This window comes from Paralichthys olivaceus, chromosome 12 (assembly GCF_024713975.1).
Source record: "Paralichthys olivaceus isolate ysfri-2021 chromosome 12, ASM2471397v2, whole genome shotgun sequence".
Taxonomy (NCBI): Eukaryota; Metazoa; Chordata; class Actinopteri; order Pleuronectiformes; family Paralichthyidae; genus Paralichthys; species Paralichthys olivaceus.
The window spans coordinates 4,985,294-5,004,594 of NC_091104.1; the positions used below are offsets into that span (position 1 = coordinate 4,985,294).

Genomic DNA, 19,301 nt, shown 5'->3' on the forward strand with positions numbered 1-19,301 from the left:
AAAAGGAAAAAAGATCAGGGACGGCGTCCAAATAAAATCCGTGGAGCATCAGTGTAAAATAACTACTCTGCATCATTGTCATCATCATCTTCTGGCTCTTTAATGAAAAACAACACTGAAAAGCAGATAGCTATGAATAAAAATACTCTCACCATAGGGAAAGCTTTTACCCAGCATGGAAGAATAAATAAAACAAAACACGTTTCATTAGATCCATCCAACCTTTACACAAGTGCCGTTGTTCACTCGACAAAAAAAAAAAAGAGAAAAAGAAATAAAATCAGGCAAAACATGAACAACCTGCTTTTAGTGAGAACTACTTTTCAAATAAACGATGGGTTCTTTTTTGCAATCATACATTCAAAACATGATCGAAATCAATCAATTAATCTCCTTTTTGTTCGCTAAATTATTCCAGGCACTTCATAGATTTGGGCCAAAACTACTGAAAACAGGAAAAACATGAAGTTTGTGCAACCTCTCACTTTCCAGGGGCCTCGCTTCGGAGTGTAAATACATGAAAAGTACAAAATCTGGTGCTGAAAAACACAAACAAATCCCATTGTGGAATATAGATATTTTATCTAGATGCATATAAGTACTTCAAATACTGGGGTGGATTTCATCAAGTATTGTATTTACACTGGAAAAAGGCCGTTGCACAGTGAAGTCTTTCCGTTTAGCAGCGGGTGAATCGTGTGTGAACCCTTCGATGACACGTGAACGTCGCTTTCCCTTTCGAGACTTTGCTAAACACAGACTCTGTAAACATTTCAACCCTCAGGATTTTTTTGGGGTCAGCTGGAGAGACGACTGCATATATATATATATGTATATATACATATATATATATATATATATATAAGGGGGGAGATATCCATTTGGCAATCCCATGATCCTTCCCTGCACCATGTGACCTCCGCCCGCCTACATTCGACGGTGCAGTAATTTGGTTCAGAGATCTGGAGAATAAACGATTTAACAGACTTTTAAGACTAATTTGGCACTTTCCTCCGCAGACTTCAGAGTCTCCTCAAACAAACTGATATATACATATATATATATATATATATCTCTACATACTGTCTATATATTTTCTTTTTGCTGTGCAACTGACAGATCACACAGCGTGCCTTCATTTCAGTATTAATACTAAAGAGCAGCGATAACATCTCGAGCGTCTGGGCAGGTTTGTTTTTAGTAACACTCAAGCACATAAGGACATAACAGCTTCTGCCTTCAAGCTGATGTTTCCAACTGTGAGTGTGAACGAGAACTGACCCTGTGACCTTTCCTGTGACAACAGACGAGCGTGAAGCCTCCAGAAAAACCTCGAAAAGAAACAGACCTCCACCAGACACGTACAGAACTCATCCCGATTATTTTTGTGGGAATCTTTCGTCTTAGCCACTTTCTAATTGGGTTCAAAACCCCAGAATGCATTGCTGCTGAAAACAGTACAAAAGTGCTGCTTTTACTTTTCTTTTTAAAAAAATATTTTCCTCTAAAAATATTTTCCTCTAAAAATCTATTGTTGCAAAAATTTTAGTCACAGTTTTTTCTGAATGCAAGAATGTTCCCTGGTAGCTGCCGAAAAGCATTCTGGGAAAAGTAGTTCATCATTTAGCTTATTATTTAATGTGTTGCAGCAACTTTTTTTTTTTTTCGAGGAGGGGAAGTGTTGCATTGTGGGATTTATCAAAAGGTACACTAGCATACATGCTATAGACATTAAGTTTTTTTCAACAGTGAGGATTTTTGATTGCACATGTTTTACACAAGTAAATAAACGAACTAGTGACCAGACAGCGAGTCCCTCTGATAATTAATTTTGAAAAGCTTCCACAGGTTCTCAGTTTCTCTGAAGGCTTCTTCTGATTCACAGCTGTTCCTTGTTGTTGCTCAATATGTCTTTAAGTACTTCAGTTGTACTAAAGGCCTCTGTGGTACAAATCACCAAGCGCTGCTATTTCTTGCCCAGCAAGAGTCAATCGTTGCTTCGATATTGCAAACGTCAACTTTAAAAAAAAAAAAATAAAAAAAAAAACCAGAGTTGGAGCTCAGCGGAAACCTCCAGCTCTTCTCAGCAGGAGCCGTCGGTTCACCGTCCTCCTGACGACCGGATCACACTCGCTCTGAAAAATCATCGTCTGTCATACATTCTTTTAAAAAACTGTAAACAAACCAAAAAAAAAAAAAAGGATGGATCAAAAACTAGAGGAGTTACCAGTTGTGAAAATGACGTCTGAAGTTTTGTTGTAAAATAAGTTACAAAAAAAAAAAAAAAAATTGAAATAAAAATCTTTGCGTACAGTACTAAAAATCCCTAATCTAGACCTTTCGTACTTAAGAACCACATGTTAAGTCTATAAATATCTTTACAAATATACACGTTAATTATTCAAATAAACCTTTTCTGTACCACTTTCAATGATTAAATGTTTTACACGTTCGTGACAGTGTCTTCTAGATTGCAATGCTTCCATCCTAAAACAATATCTTAAAAAATGTTATTTTTTGTCTTTTACGTACACGGCTGTGAACAGCAATATGATACATATTTGCATTTATATATTTACAATAAATCATTTTCTAGATACATAAAAAAAAAAAAACCCTCTGAACCGTACTGAACTTATTACTGAATGGCCCTGAAAGTTCGCCTCACATTCGATGAGGGATTTGTTCCACGATTATCACAAAACTGTTTTTTTTTTTTTTTTTTTACCCCGAATGCTAAAATTGTGACATGAGGAGACGCCTGTTTTTCGCTCAGCTGATTCCTTCTGATGCCGATCACCTCCTGTGAACGTTCACGCGACTTATTGAGGATCTCGGGAAGAACGAGTCCCATCGTTTGCTGGTATCAGATTTCCTCTGAGCTCCGCGCAGACGAGAGGATAAAAATCTTGAGGTCCTCGCCCACCGGTTCGCCAGCTTCCCTTCGTTCCCTCCTCTTACGTCCTTTTTTTAGTATCTTGTCCGAGTAGGCACGGAATGGTTTGACCCCACAGATTGTCCGTAACAAAAGACTGGCCTGAGTACAAAAATATAATTTCATTTGTGAAAAGAAAAACACAAACAAGGTTCAACGGCAAAACATAATCCTTCAATGTTTTAAAGAGTCACTCGGGGAGGAGGAGGAGGAGGAGGAGGAGGAGGAGGAGGAGGAGGAGGACTCGCATTTAAGACGAATCAAAGAGCTGTAGCACTGTGGAAGTATTGCATGCTGAGTTTCCATATCTTGAGGAGCTGGAGTCAGTGAGAGGTGATTATCAGTCACAAGCTGCGAGCGGAGGTTAACGTCCACCCTCCGCTCCCAGCTCGGCTTCTATGTCCTGATCACGCCGTTACTGGGAAGCTGTTTGGGAAGACAGGGCTCGTCAGGCAGCGGGTCGTGGGCGAACACCGAGTCGTCCCCTGAGGAGCAGGTGCTGTTGGAGTCCTGACAGGTGGGCGAGTACTGCTCGAAGGGCACCGACAGGTCCAGGTACTCCTGTCAGAGGAGAGGTCAGAGGTCAGACTGGGTGTCACTGTCATGTCCCCCTCTGTGGTCACATAATTAGGTGAAAAACAAAATACTTTCACTGTGTTTTCGATTACAAAACAGCAAAAATATGTTTAAATCCACTCTGATCTCTGTCATCATTGGATTTAAATGTCAGATTAGAACAATAATTTGTATTTCTTTGACTTTGTGAACATTGTATTAATAATATATAAGAGATGTAGATGTTATGCATGAACCTTTTGGGGATTTTAATGACATTGCATTGCCCCTTTATTTGATTTTAACTTGTGCAAATGCAGAAAATTGAAAAGAAATCATTTTAAATAGAAACATATATTGTCTCACATTAAAATGTACATTTTAAAGTTCAAATACAACTGTCCCTCAGTTTTATCTCGTTATATATATTATTATTATATTATAAAATGTAAAATAAATCTCTTTTGAGGGTTGAATCTCGTCCTATGAAACATTTAAACATCGCTCTCGTCTTATCTCGACCTTGTGGGCGTGTGGACAAATAGATGCAATGAAATAAATATGCGTCGACTAGATAACTCTACCGAGCGTCTGACGCCACAATCAACTGTTTGTGAACTTGTGGGCCGCAGTGACTATTTCTCCGAAACCGTTTTTGTTGGCGAAAAACATTGTTCGTATTTCCAAAGAATGTGGTTGAGGTCAAATTTATTCACTTTCGCTTCCCTCTGATCGAACGGAGGAAGGTCGAGCCAGCTTTGTTTCAGTCCAATCAAAAAAAAAAAACCCCTCCTCACTCAACACGACACATATATTCCATTTCTCTGAGACACAAGGCTCGTTAGGGAAAATAAAGGCAGCTCCATTTATCAGTTAATTGATTTTAAAAGCGTTCGCCCTTAGAAAAGTCGTCTCCCGTTACACGAGGCCATGTGAAGTTCAGAGCAACTTTAAACCAAGGTGAACTTGAGGGTTTTGTGTTTCCTGCTGTTTGCGTGTTATCAGTGAGGAGCAGCTGAGAGAGAGAGAGAGAGGGAGGGAGGGAGGGAGGGAGGGAGGGACTTACATCGGTGGAGGTCATTGATAAAACCCGGTCGTGATCTTCTACCAGCTGTCTGAAGGTCGGTCTCTGCGATGGCACCGCATGCCAGCACTCCCTCATGATCATGTACCTGAAACACACACGAGTCTGGTTACTCTGCACATCGTCCACTTTCTTAGAATGTTTATCAGTCACGGATCCGTCGTGTTTTTTGTTGCTATATATATAAATTTAGTTGGATGTTGTGATCTTTGCAACCTGACACATAATCTAACATTGAGCGAAAGTGTGTTTTCACTCTGCAAACGACCAGAACCATGTTCCAGTTTGATCCGGACCCGGACGTCCTCTTTGGGTCGGACTCAACTGTTTTTCCAACTCATAAAAATGATTAACTCTTAAAGAATCAAACTGTAGAAGATGGTTTTTTTTTTTAAAGCCTCGTAAACACAGACGAGCTGATGAGACACCTACAGCTCATGTGTGCAGTTTGCAGGTTTGTCCATCCGATGTCCCTCCTTCAGCAGCTTGAAGAGTTCTTCTACTGGGATTCCTGGGTACGGAGAACCTCCCAGTGTGAAGATCTCCCACAACAACACACCATAGGACCACCTGCACACACACACACACACACACAAAGGAAAAACACAATCAGACTCAATACACAAAGAACACAAATTAGAGGTCAAACGACCAGAACCTTTATTTTCATGTAGGTGGCCTTTCATGCAAGTTTCAGGGAGAATTGTTCCTGAAACACGAAGCCTGGTCTAAAGCGACAACGACACCTGAATAGAAAAACGTATTACAGTGTCTCTACAGTAAAAAGCCCAGCTGCTGTCCAATCTGACAACTCCTCTCTCTCTCTCTCTCTCTCTGGGCTGATTTATTCCTAAAGGTTTAAAAAGATGAGGGAAGGTAATCAGATAATGGGCGGTCTATTAACCCAGCGGACTATTGTTGGGCTGTTCGTCCAGTGAATCAGAATCAGACCCCTCCTCTCAGCGCGGTGCTCCAGCGAGCCTAATCTAATTATCCACGCTCCGGTCCAGAGGCTGGAAAACAGCCGCTACTGGCCGGGCCTGTGCGAGTCCGCCATCCAAACATTCAAAGAGAGAGAGGGAGAGAGAGAGAGAGAGAGAGAAAGAGAGAGAGAGAGGGGACTGTGGTGGAAGAGAGACATCAAGAATTCAGAGGGAAAGAAGAGGAAACCGCAGCGAAGGACAGATGAAGCTGAGAGGAACCTCCCACACTGAGCAGATCTCTGACTCGTTATCGTCACCGTGATCTGTTCGTTAACGAGTCGGGTCTTTAGAGTCCGAAACAGGTTCAGGAACGTTTCAGGAAACGATCTGTACTGAAGCGTCACCTGCTGAGCACGTGTCTGAATACCAAGAGTGAGAGACTGGCAGCGATGCTAAGAATCAGGAGGTGAACGCACGTGACTGCGTCACTGTTTCTGAACATCACAATTCAGGGGCTGCGTCCTGCAGAGGTCGCATTTGAAGACGGACTCTGGCTGCGTGTGTGTGCGTAACGCTGCATTGCTGATCTGCTGCGTCACACAGGGAGCGTGTCTGCTGCAGAGCTGCTGCGTGAGGTTTCCAGTATGACCACTGTATTTCCTCCATTTAAGAATGGGCCCGTGTACCAGGACTGAATAACAGGAGCTTCAGTCCTGCAACTACTTCAGGATTAAAACCTTGTTAAACACAAATTAATGGATTCGCTGGAGTGGTTTTACTGTGAAACGGAGAAATCACAGGCATGAGACTTTGTCGCCGCTTCAACCTGAAATCACGGGCGCCGAAATGAAAAGCAACGAGTTCTGCAGCGCACATGCACCGCGTTTTATATATAAATATATATATATGTATATAAACCTCCATGGTGCTGGCAAAGGGAAAATTCCACAGTCTGGAGAACTGATGAATTGAAATGACAAGTCACTTCTAGGTGAACTGCTTCTCTACACAATGTGTGAAGCTGCACTGATTGAATCCTGCGTTCCCCTCGCTGCCAGCTCGGCCTCAGAGCTGCAGGAGCGGTGATGTCAGCCTGTGTGGGCCGTGGTGTCGTTGTTGTGTTCACTTGTTCCTCCTGCTCTTTGCGCGTCGTCTGACTGCGAGTGCGAGCGCCAGATTTGTTTTAGTGTGTTTCAGCCTGTTTGAGCGTAATCTACTCGATGAAAAAACCATCACGGGTCAGAAGTCAGAGTCCCTCGGGGTGTGTGAGAGTAAACTGGCTGCGGAGCGACTACTGTATGAAGGAGGAGGAGGAGGAGGAGGAGGAGGAGGAGGGTTGGCGGGAGGATTGACTCTGTAATCCAGACCTGCTGAAATAACACAGCGGGCTGATTCTCCTCTCGGCCGGTTCCCAGTCTGCTGTAATCACACCAGTGATCCAGTGTTGACAGGGTCCCGTATTTGGATGGCAGAGCTGGGGACAGGGCGGGGGTGGGGGGGTGGGGGGGTGCAGCTACCACAAGACAGACTAACTCTGCCAACTTCTCGGCCGGACTCGCCTTTCTCCTCCTGATCGCAGCCAACGTGGGAGCAATCAGGGGTCGTGGAAAGGTGCGTTTGAATAGTTGTTGGATAAGAGCCTGAAGGAACTCCTGATAAATCCTCTGACCCTCTTATCGCCTTCTGTTCTGGGGCAGGTTGGACTTACAGTGATAAAACAACAGGACGATGCTGCGGCTCCGCTGCGTTTCTGTCTCTCTCTGATGTCGTGTCGGGAGATTAGAGAACAAACGCGGCGAGGAATGCAGAGCCGGCGAATTCACAGGAGGCTCGGGATTATCAGGAGAGCGCAGATGACAGCGAGCGGGGCAGAAATTTGGAAAGGGAAACGCTTCCATATTCACACGCACGAACGCAGCGTTTGATGCTAACAGGCTCGGTCGTGATATTTCAACACCCGGATTCCTCCGGTGTACGGCAGCTCCACGCCAGCGGACAGTTGGCATGTGACGGTTGGTTTGGGCAAACTCACACGTCGCTCTGGTGCGTGTAGACCCGGTCGAACAGAGCCTCCGGAGCCATCCATTTCACGGGCAGACGACCCTGCAACAACACAGACAACAGAACCGCACGGGTCAGCAGAACCATCCTGCGCAAACAGCGACCTTACACGGACTGACCTGAACTCCAGACACAGTCTCAGGATAAGAAATCCCCGACAAATGAACAATCGAGGTCTAAATATTAACATAGTGAAGTAGAAGTGTGTTTAACATTCCAGGCAAATCATTAATATCACTCTGAGCATAAATATAAAGCTCTCTGGACTGTTCCCGCTTGGCAATGCATCATTATGACTAATGTTTGTTTAATTGCTTTTTTCCCCCATGTGTGAAAAATCTTAATTATTCATCATAATTTCAGTCTCAAATATGTTTTTCCTCTTCTGCCCTCACCGTTAAAAAAAAAACAAAAATCTACTTCTCCAAAGAACGAGAGACTTGAGTTAAAGTTTTCATTTTAAAAACTGCAGAACAAGCAGAATGATCCCGGCTCTCGTCGATGCCTTCCCTTCATGTTCGAGCGCTGAACTCACGTTGGTGGTCTTTTTGTAGTAGTCTATATTGTGCACGTCTCTGGCGAGGCCGAAGTCTGCGATCTTCATAACGTTGTCCTCCGTCACAAGGACGTTTCTGGCTGCCAGGTCTCTGTGGATGCACTGAGGGAGGAAGGACGAGTGCATCAAACAAACATCAACAACGCACAAACATTCTCAGATGTAAATCGCAGACACGGGCGGATAACTTTCATTTCCCCTTCTCCAACTTTAATACAAATATTCACCTTGAATCCAAACAGCACTTGAAATTGAGTCCAGACACTTAAAATTCACTTTAACACTGCAGAGTGTAATCTAAAGTCAAGTAAAAGAATATTTACTGCATGTAACACTCCCTTAAAACTTTATTATTAAAAGATTTTTTGGGGGAAAGTTCTTTTCAAAGCTTACTCATGTCTTTTTATTTCGTTCAGGACATTAATGAAGTTTAAATTGAAGCTGTGAGGATGGTCGGCGCCGTGCACAGACAGAGACCCCGGCTAAATAAAACAGTGCACGTGCTGTCGTTGGTGGCGGCTGACCTTCTGCGAGGCGAGGTACTCCATGCCTCGGGCGACCTGGTAGGCGCAGGACACCAGGTCTTTGAACGTGAGCTGCTCGTCTGGGATCTTACAGGTGTCGAAGGAGTAGTCCATGCCCGGGGGGCGCCGCGCCCGCAGGTACTCCCTCAGGTTGCCTTTAGAAGCGTACTCCACCAGGACGTACAGGGGACCTGCAGCCAACACAAATCACAGCGTCAGCACTCGTTCGGTCACCCACTGTTCGATCCCCTCTGCGTTGCTCCTCCGTGGCCTCACCGTCCTGCGTGCAAGCTCCCAGCAGGTTGATTATGTTTTTGTGTTTTCCAATCATCTTCATCATCTCCATCTCCGACACCAGGTCCGACAAGTCTTTATCCGTGGCGTCATCTGAACCGAGAGAGAGAGAATGAAAAAAGAGAGAGAATGAAACCCTTCTCCGTCACAGTCACACGTTCAATTCCCTGGAGCTCAAACCCAACGACCACTTACCTTTCAGCATCTTCACAGCAACAGTGAGCGGCTTGTTGGGTTTCTCCTTGTCGATGCCGACGGCCTCGGCCATCACCACCTGACCGAAGCAGCCTTCGCCCAGAGGTTTACCCAGAGTGAGTCTGGAACCAGAACCATTTCATTAGCGAGGGAATTTCTGCTGCAGTGAGCGTGGAGGAGCGTTATTTAATTCCTCTTTGCATCACACAGTTAAATGAGATCTGTTTGTCAAGTGCAATAATCACGGTGACCTTGATGAATTGAATTTCACAGCTCGTCGCGGCACAAGGACGACAGCGCGAATCTGTCGGGTCTGAAATTCTATGTTGCTTGGCAGCGTGAATATTGGAGGAACATTTAACGTGGTTTACTCACCTTGTTCGGGGAAACTCCCATTTGGGGTCGGATGGAAGTTCCAGCTCCGACACGTTGGCCAGCATCGGCCCGTCGCTGGACGACAGGCGGGCGATCCTGACCAGTGGCGTGTTGGAGTTCATGGAGGAGTTGGAATCCAAGGACACCTGCTTGGGTGCAAAAGACAAACTGTTATAGACTCTGAAGGGAGGGAGGGGGCGTGTGTTCCGACAGAGAGACAGAGAGAAAAACCTACACGAATAAAACAAACGCTTCTTTATCTCTCGCCTTGAATCCTTTTAATGTAAATATTATATAATATATAATTTAGTGTAAGAGGAACGACGTCTCATACTGAAAATGTGCTGTGACACTGAAAGGACCAATGTCAGAGCTCCTCTCAGAGTTTCTCTGACAAACAGCCCGACTTCCGACACCAGCGGTGACTTTTACAAACAGACGACCAGCGGCTGCACGCAGGAGGGGGCGGGCGGTAACAAAGACGAATGAAGGGGGAGGGTGGGGGGGGGATGCAGAGGTGGGCGAGGAGGAATGGACGTCTGTATCCATCAGCGAGCTTCATTTCCACCTCGGTGGCGCCGCCACCTGAAGCCTGTGGGCTCGGCGCTCTCTCACACCATTTATCTGAGTGCTGGGGCGAGCCGAGGCCCTCCCCCCTCCCCCTCCCCCCCTCCCCCCCCTCCCGCCAGGCTTCTGATGAATCTGTTTGTGTCAGAGCGTGGCGGCTCGGGCCCCTCGGGTGGGGTCCTGAAACAAACATGTCCACTTACCAGACTTCTCTCCTCAACTTCCCAACGGAGGAAAAATGAGAAAACCACAAGGATGTTGAAAAACAAAAAACCCAAACAAACAAAAACAAAAATAAATAAATAAAAAAACAGCCCCGGACCCGTTTCTGAGGCATGAGAAGTAATATCTGATGGAACATGCCAGGAGGTTTATGGGAGATTTACTCAGAGTTATGAAAAAGAAAGGAGAGAAGCAGGAGATTAGCTTTGCAAAAAACGAAGCGAAGATTACAGAAAAATGCAATAAGACCTTTCCCTGCGCTACCTTATAAGAGCATGTGTACGCAGCTCGCAGGAATAGAAAAGATTTAGGGGATAAAATTACAACATCTTCCAAGAGATGAAATTTTTACCTGACATAACACGGAACAGGGACTAATCAGAAACACGACAAGTTCTCCAGCTGAACCCCGACTTCGGTTTTTAAACTCAAGTGCACGTTTTCCAGGAAATTAACTGCACGACTTTTTAAAGCAACAGTTTTCTAAAAATGCAGCCTTCGCATTTCGCGCAGCACAAACCCTTCAATTAGGAAGCTGGAAAGTTGGGGCCTCGTGCCGAGCAGCTGCGTCCTGCACACAGCGGGAGCCCGGCAGGATAATGACTGACTCATCTGCATTTTAGACATTCGTGACATCGTCGGATCCACAGTGTGAACACAAGATGAACCGTCTGGTGATTACAAGTCTCACATGAAACCAAAAGAATGAAGCCTGACAGTTGCCTCATGATTATATAAGACACAGAGGGAGACACAGAAGCTCAGGAGCTCGGAGAGAAGTTTATATACGAGAGTGAACCGGAGACAGGAGAAAATGAAGGTTATGTTAACGACGGTGGATAATGGAGAAGATGAAACTTCTTTATTCTGGCCTTGATGAACCTTCTCCTCCTTGGACATGGTCGGACATTGGTCTGATTCCCGTCCTGTTAACTGGGAGTTAATTAAATCCTTGAATCATCATCTGGCCGTACAAGTGAAAGGTCTTTTCTTTGTCTCTCAGTCTGTAAGTGATAATGAACCAGAATCCACAGATGCTATCGTTTACTTTGCACAACTGCAAAGTCTGAATGTCTGCGTGGACGGTAACAACTTCGTGCACGAGAATAGCGCTGCACAATGGAGCAGGTTAGGAATTTCTCATGTACAGTCTAGATAACTGATTAATTAATTATTATTTATTCTTGCATTATTCGTGATGAGTTGAATCACTTGGTGGGCAGATTTTGTTGTTGTTGACAAAGCTAGCTGTTTCCCTCTGTTTCCAGTCATTGTGCTAAGCTAAGCTAACCTGCTGCCGGACATATGAGATGGTATCGATCCTCTCATTTCGCTCCCTTTAAGAAAGCGAATGGGAGTATTTTCCTACTGCTTTCGTATCCTGTGTGAACTGTTGGATTTGACTCAGACCTGACGGAGGTTTGAGACTCGCGGGGCTCTGCAGACGATGCAGCTGCTCCACTTTATGTTCCTCTCCAAACAGTTGAGGGGCGAGTGTGTGTTACACAGAGAGTGAAATCTAAAACTAACACTGACAGTCGCAGGAGGGCATAAATATCCCAGAGCTGAATCCGCTCCAAGATAAATGTGAACACATGTCACCAGCGTGATGCCTTCCAGCGTCCGCGCCACGTCGCCATGACAACGGGACAGAGAGCTACGGGGTCGGATAGACGCGCAACGACCTCCTGGATTTATTTATGCATCGTTGTGGAGGTTGAAAAGGAAGACCGTGCAAATATAAACTGTTTTGCAGGTTTCCTATTGTGGCACTGATGCAGAAATATTACCCTATTTTTCCATGATCCTTTAATTCAAAGTTCTTTCCTGAGTTAATAATCTCGCCCCTTCTCTCTTTTTGTTTTTTTTGCAATAATCTGAACTCGGCTGCAGTTTTTATTTGCTTGTGAGAAACGGCTCGAAAAAAGTTTTCTGTAAAGTTTCACATTTTTCCAGAGCCTTGCCCGACTTGAACACACAACTGGAAATTAAAAAAGGTGTTCCAGAGACTCGAGGATTCCCAGTAATCCCTGTAATGTCTTCAGACCTCTGCAGGAATGTCACCTACGTCACCAGATTTGACCAAAACTGTTCATACGCTAAAACTTTAACAGAGAGGGAGAGAGAGAGAGAAGGGAGGGGGGAAGTCTTGTACGAATCTTGTATCTACTTTCTGTTACCTGTCTCTTGAGGGGGAACTTCGACAGCTTCTGCACCGGCGGCGTGGGCAGCGTCTTCTGCGTGGTCATCCTCATGCGGCAGAGGACGACGATGACCACGGCGAGGATGAAGAGCACGCAGCCCGTCACGTAGATGAGGATGTCGACGTAGTAGTCTTCCTTCTCTGGGCTCACTGCTTCGTAAGAGGAGGAGGAGGAGGAGGAGGAGGGGGTTGCACACATTGAGCGTCAGGTCAAAATATGCACATCGGATTCACGCCTAATAACTATTGTTTTTCCCAGCAGCACTTTTCTCATTTCCAGGGAGTCATTAATCAAAACAGAAGCAGATCACAAACTGGCCTTTGTACAATGAAAGAATGCATTAACTCTCTGTTGAGGCAGTAATCACTTGTAGTTTATCCTGCAGCAGGTAATTGCACCTGTGATATGCGTCTCCCAGCGGAGGTAATTACTGCGTTGAATACCGAAAACACAAATGTCTTGAAATTGCCTCGTAGCCTTGAGACTTTAAAACAGACGATCTGCTCTGATTAAAACGAGCCTTTCACTGGAGGCTGGATTGGATGTTTGATTTGGTAAATTAAAGGGACGATGACGCATTTGCAACGAGCTCAAAGTGTGTTAACAAGCAACAATTTTTACGATAATGCTTCATGATCCGGTCTGAAAACGAGTGTTGAATGTTGTGCCACTGAGAAAAACACGACAGGAACAATCAGTTTCATGGCGTTTGTAACATTTGAAGAGATAAAGAGTGCAGAGATCCACAGAGAGAAGAGGAATATACCTGGAAGCACCGTCAGCCAAGCAGAGTGGTAAGCATAGCCGATAGAGTTCCCTGCCAGACAAGTGTACTCGCCCGCGTCCTCAAAAGACACATTGGTCAAGAAGAGAACCTCTAGCTCCTTATCTGTGGTGTTAATACCGGCCGTCTGTGGAGGGGGAGAGACGTAGAAGATGGAGGAGAAAACAGAAAGAAGAGATATCGTGAGCCCAAAGCTTCTTAGAGGAAACACCAAATACACCCTGGAGAGAAAGGACCGAGGATGTCAAGAGGTCAGCGGTGCTGTTTTTTCCTCTGACAGCCGACAGCACCACCACCAACACCTGAAAAACACCCAAGCGGCACCGTCACCATGCTGGGAAAGAAGCTCGATGGTTCAACCTAAGGCCACAGGCGAAACCAAAATCTGTTTCTGTGACTTGTGCGTAAATTCAGCTAAGATACTGACACTCATCTCCAGAATTTGATTTGTGTTGGAAACTCGAAAAACACAAAAAAAATAACTTGATAATTTGGAGATCTGTTTTGACCGGGGGTGCATTTATCTGTCACTTGCAGCAGCACCTGTGAATTTAAACTGAACCAGCACAAAGTTCACCTGACGCTTCTTTGTCTGCAGAAACGTTCTTTCTTTTTATTCCTCTCAAAATCATTTGAAGCAGCTTTTGACGATAATCTTATTCGTTATGTGTTTTTGAACGTATATTTTCCAGGAAGCCGTTTGTATCATTTGATGGGGGGGGGGGGGGGGGGGGGGATCAGGGATCTATTCTGGGTCTTTTACAGATGTTGTTTGCTGATGATAAACATCAACACTGCTTCACTTTCACTGGTTTCCTGTAAATAACCTTGAAATAACTCAAGAAGAAGCTCTGCGTGCTGCCGCTGTGGCTTCTCCCCTGTCGGTCGGTGTGATGATCAGTGGGGGGGGGGGTGTATGTGTGTGTGTGTGTGTGTGTGTGTTTCAAACCCAGTATCTGATGTGGCTTGAGGTGGGTGGGCAAGTGGGAGAGGGGAGGGGGGGGCTCTCATTCACCAGACTTCAATAATGAACAGTGACATCAAGACCCAGTCATGAATCAGAGTCCTGCTGCACGCTTTCATGTAAAAGCCTGTCTGTGTGTGAGCTGTATGATCGGGCTGGTGGGAGGTGGGTGTGTGTGTGTGTGTGTGTGGTTTGTGAAGTCGCTGCGTTAATTAAAGGTGTGATATCATGTTTGTTATTGATCGGTAGTAAAGACAAAGTGTCCCTGGGCGTTAGAACAGATGATTTCTACCGTAAACATTTAAACTAAGAACCCAGAAGAGACATTTGTCCCGTTAAAAAGCTCAGAAAAGTAAAATCACACCCACAGCCGAGAGGAGCCCTGCGGAGCGGAGGAGACACAGCAGAGGACTGTGGGTACGGCGGCCGTCGGTCCGTGCTCAGGATTTACCTGTGTTGTGCACCTTAAGCCAGAAAGCGTTTTCCGACTTGCCTACAAAGTTCGAGGCGCGACACCAGTACTTCCCGGCGTCTGTCTCTGTCACGTTGGACAGTTTCAGATTACTGTGGGCCTCAGTGTGTTTACTGACCACACTCTGTAAAAGGAAAAATTAAAGGGGCACAGTGAGGCCTTTACAACACATTCCTGCAGGAACACATGCGGAGAACAGACTGTTACACGTGCAGACCTGGAGAACAAACACAGATACACTCATTTACTGCAGAGGGAAGGTTTACACATATCACTGAATCACGCTGCAACCAGTGGCCACACTATCAGATCAAACTCATTCATTTACCCTCAGAGGTTAGAACGTTCAGTCTTTGAGATCCAGTAATAGACGTGGCCACTGACTGTGTGTGTGAATGAAAACATGGAGGTCTGTAACTTTTGTTAATTTACATGAAAACTGAACAGGTAGACGGACGTGTCAACTGACACAGATTGAAAGCGTCAACACACACATATAGACACACACACTGACAGTTACACATGCTGCCTATTGGTGGATTAGAGACGGTGTCAATCTTCCCAAAGTGTGTGTGTGTGTGTGTGTGTGTGTGTGTGCGTGCACACTACGAGTATTAACACACCATCACGCTCTCCAGCAGAGAAGCTGCTGATGAATAATTTAATGGGCAAAGCACATAAAGGGGGAAACATATCATGTTTTATGGTTTCTTAATGAACATCCAGGGCTCGGCTCCAGGCGCCGCCCTCTCGCTCCCCACGCCGGCGCGAGTCGCTCATCGTTAATGTTTTTTTTTTTTTTCTCTCTCCTAAGCATCAAAAGAGCGATTGAGGCGTTTTCTTACACACACACACACAAAAAAAAATCCTCAGCTGCATTTAACTCCTATAGAAAATGCCACACATGAGATGCTGCCAGGAGTCTGAATGAAGTGTGGTGGGGCCAGAGAGACAGAGGGAGGGAGGGAGGGAGGGAGGGAGGGAGGGAGGGAGGGAGGGAGGGAGGGAGGGAGACATACAGTAGATCTCAGTAAATACTGTTTCAATTATGTGGTAGTCGAAAATAGAGCGTGGAGCCGCGGTCTGGTTTGACAGGCTGGCTCTCCCCCTCTCTTTCTTTCTCTTGGTCTGTCTCTCTCCTCCTCTTTCTGCCCTCCTGCCCGTCTGGTCCCACTCCCTCCTTCATCCCTCCATCTCACTCCTTTTCCTCTCACCCCGTCACCGCCTTCTTCTCCCTTTCGCTCGCACCAGACACGTTACACAAATGTTTTAACAAGTTCAGAACGCTGGCATCACCTCGAGTTCCTTTTTCTGGAAAAGTTGTAATTTTTAAATCAAATCAGACGTTTTTCGCCAAAGTCTGGAATCGAACAGCGTCACGTGACCGTGAATGAACCGAGGTCGATCCGTTAAGGACATCGGGGAAAACACATTTTAAAGGAAAATTTAATCAGTCAACTATAATCAGAATGATACTGATCTTTTTAATTAGTGAGGATGTAAATATATTCTATAATTACTTTCTATATCATTAAGATTTGAAGTTATGCTCACGATGTTATTCTCTGGTAGTTGACGGATCGTTGGTGTTATCGCCCCCCACTGGCCCCTCTGAGTGTCTGTAGTTTTTGTTTTTGTAGATATTTTGGAAAAAACGAGGGACGTGAGGACGAAGGTTAAAAAAAAATCTCTGCAGTCGTGTGGACGAGGCCTGAAAACACGGTTTTGTCTTGACAATTTTCAGCCAAACAAATCCGATATTCCAAGTAATAGATGAAGCCGGCAAAGTTTTCATGTCTGGCTCTTTTCTCGTCTCTTCTTTGTTTTTCTTCCTCCCCTCTCTCACCCCCCCCCCCCTCAATCTCTAAGTCTCTCGCCCTCCATCTTTACCCACCGCTCTGTCATACACTCTCTCTCTCCCTGCTGACTTTGCCCTTCCTTGTGTTCCTCCACTCATTTTTTCCATGGCTTTCTTGGGTGCCTCTTCCCTCTTTTCCTCTCTCCTCCTCTCCTCCTCCTCCTCCTCCTCCTCCTCACCACGCGACGCGGCACATCTGACGGCAGCGGTGGTTAACAGAGCCCGTCTCTCTCCCTGCGTTGCCGCCACCACAGCAGTTAACTTAGTCCAAACCAGATGTTTTTATTCCCTCGCTCTCTATAGAGGCACAAAAAATAAAAGAGGGGGGGGGGGGGGGGGGGGGGGGGGGGCAAGTGAGAAAGCAAAAGCCCTTCTCGTTTTTTTTTCTTTTCTTATTTCGATGGGAGTCTTCCTCTCTTCACTCTAAATTTAAAAAAAACACGCCTCTCAGTGGGTGCAGGGTGTTTCCTCCATCTCTGCTAAGAGCAGAACCCCCCCACTGTGAATTACAGTGATATTATTGGGTTAATGAGTGAGCATGTGTGCGTGTGCTGCAGGTGAGGCATTTCCTCTCCGTAATGACGGTGCAGTGTTGGAGGAACAAGCTTGTCAATTACACGCTGCGGTGAAAAGAGCCCGAGGGCCCCGCAGCCCGGCCGACTGTAAAAACTCATTAAATAAGACATTTAGGAAAGATTAATTAAGAGTGCAATTATCACAGGCTGAGGTCGACTCGAGGCAGACGCCGATGAGACCTGGACCTCATTACGGCTGAGAGAGCCTCAGGTTGACCCACCTTCAAGATGTTGACGTAGGGGACGCCGTCAGGGCCGTAGCGACTGCCGTTGACCTCAATGTGTTTCAGCCACTGGATGTGCGGCTGGGCGTCGCTGTAAACTTTGCAGTGGAACTCCACGTCGCTGCCCAACACCACCGTCTGATTGGCCGGGAGGCCGGCCTGAAGGATGGGCCTGTGAGGGGAGCGCTCTGGAGAGAGAGAGAGAGAGAGAGAGAGAGAGAGAGGGAGGAGGAGTCGTTAGCACAAGTCGTGGGTCTGATGCGCTGCAGGAAATGTAGTTTAGTTTTAAATATCTTCTTTTTTTTTCCGTTAACAACACTCGTGGGTTTTTCAAACCACTTGTGAATGGTAATTTATTCGCTGTTTACACAGAAGCAGAAGGGAAAGTACGTGTTTCCGTGTTGTTTACCTAGAACATCCAGCTGGTAGGTGTGGGTGATGGTGCCGTACTGGTTATGAACGACGCAGGTGTAGTTCCCCCGGTCCGATGGCACGGCGCTCTCCATCACCAGACTCCACTGCTGGTGTCTCAGCTGAGGGGAGACAGAGAGAGGACGGTCACATCTGAGCACATCTCAGGGGGACTCTCTGACTTTTATTTGCCTGTTTGACAGTTTTTATTTCATATTTCCTCCACTCGCTAGGACACGCTTGTTTATGCAGTCGAGATCGAATGAACGTCTCAGAGGGAAACTGAAGAAGAAGAAGAAGAAATTGCAGATGTGGAAACATCAAATTGCATTCTAGATGTGGATATAATCACAACCTTCACTTTATAAAAATATTAGTTCTATTTGTCGAAACGAGGTGAGCGATCGTCCTGTCCAGAGACGTCCGTCCTCTCCAGCCTCAGATCTGTTCCTTCCTTCGATATAAAACATCACAGAGCGGCCAGGACGGTAAAACAAGAGCGTGCCGTGTGCAGCGTGTTTAAATTGAAATACAGCCTTTACATCCTTTTATTAATTGCAAAGCGTTTGACACAGAACAGACAAGGAGAGGAGGAAGCAATCTTTCTACTTGATGGGAAACAGTTCTGCATTTGCCCACAGCACCAAAATAAATCTCGGGAGAAGAGAGACGCCTGGGTCGGAGCGTGGTGCAGAGTTTGGATCATATTTTTCAATCATCGAGGAAGACGATCACTTCAACATCAAGTTAAATCTGCCACATAAAGATCAGCTTCACTGATTCGCGAGGGCCGGTGATTCACACATTATGGCAAACAGGACAGCCGAGGTGAATGTGAATGCTTCTGCCAGAGGAGAAGTGTCATGTCTGCTTGGAAAAGGTCACGGAAGAGACGTGGCCAGGATGGAAAGATTCTGACGAGTGTCAAGTGTCAAGAGTCACCAGGACTCGTTTCTTTTCTTTTTCATCTGCCTTGCTTCGTTTAGAAACTCTGATTTATTTGCATGAAGGAACGTAACAGGACATATAGAGGAAAATCTTAAAGATGGGAAAACTGCTTGATGAGGAGGAAGTGCACGTCGGAAAAAAGAAAGTATGAGAGAACACACAGGTTCTTCTCCGGGTCGTCCCCCAGCCCTCAACTAAATCTCACGGAAATTGGTTCAGTAGATTTTGAGCATCCGGCTGACGAGCAAACAAACAGCAATGAAAACGAGGAAACGATGACAGCGTTAACAACAGCAAAGCCTCCGATGATATAAATAACCGTAAGACTATATTCTTATAAGCGAGAGTTAAGTCAAAGTTTTCTCTCTCGCACTGAGGCAGGATCTCATTTTGCAACTCTCGGTTCCACTGTGCCAGTCGAGACAAATCCATCCCTGGAGAGTCGGAGGTAGTGATTCGAACCAGGTGTGGCTGAATGGAGGCAGCAGACAGATACTAACGTGACACATTCAGAAGCTCAGGGGCGGAGCCGGCGAGCGGCTCGGCCAAGCAAGGCGAGAACAGAGTACC

At 45.7% G+C, this 19,301-nt stretch overlaps 1 protein-coding gene across 9 annotated transcripts in view; it reads right to left on the reverse strand.

Annotated features, from left to right (window-relative positions):
* Positions 1-81: 81 nt before the first annotated feature.
* The window catches only part of fgfr3 (fibroblast growth factor receptor 3), a 61,008-nt gene continuing 41,788 nt past the window's right edge, over positions 82-19,301 (reverse strand). For 3 of the 9 annotated variants that reach the window (XM_069535814.1, XM_069535806.1, XM_069535811.1), the window contains exons 6-18: positions 17,782-17,905; positions 17,370-17,560; positions 13,262-13,406; positions 12,472-12,647; positions 9,503-9,651; positions 9,128-9,249; positions 8,915-9,025; positions 8,639-8,829; positions 8,094-8,216; positions 7,530-7,600; positions 5,007-5,144; positions 4,557-4,662; positions 82-3,496 (exon numbers count right to left, since the gene is read on the reverse strand). In XM_069535814.1, the coding sequence (XP_069391915.1) occupies positions 3,332-3,496; positions 4,557-4,662; positions 5,007-5,144; positions 7,530-7,600; positions 8,094-8,216; positions 8,639-8,829; positions 8,915-9,025; positions 9,128-9,249; positions 9,503-9,651; positions 12,472-12,647; positions 13,262-13,406; positions 17,370-17,560; positions 17,782-17,905 (1,812 nt within the window). In that variant the 3' untranslated portion in view covers positions 82-3,331. Of the gene's footprint in view, positions 3,497-4,556; positions 4,663-5,006; positions 5,145-7,529; positions 7,601-8,093; positions 8,217-8,638; positions 8,830-8,914; positions 9,026-9,127; positions 9,250-9,502; positions 9,652-12,471; positions 12,648-13,261; positions 13,407-14,694; positions 14,840-17,369; positions 17,561-17,781; positions 17,906-19,301 lie in introns of all 9 variants that reach the window. The other 6 variants (XM_069535813.1, XM_069535810.1, XM_069535808.1 and 3 more) reach the window with 4 other exon arrangements.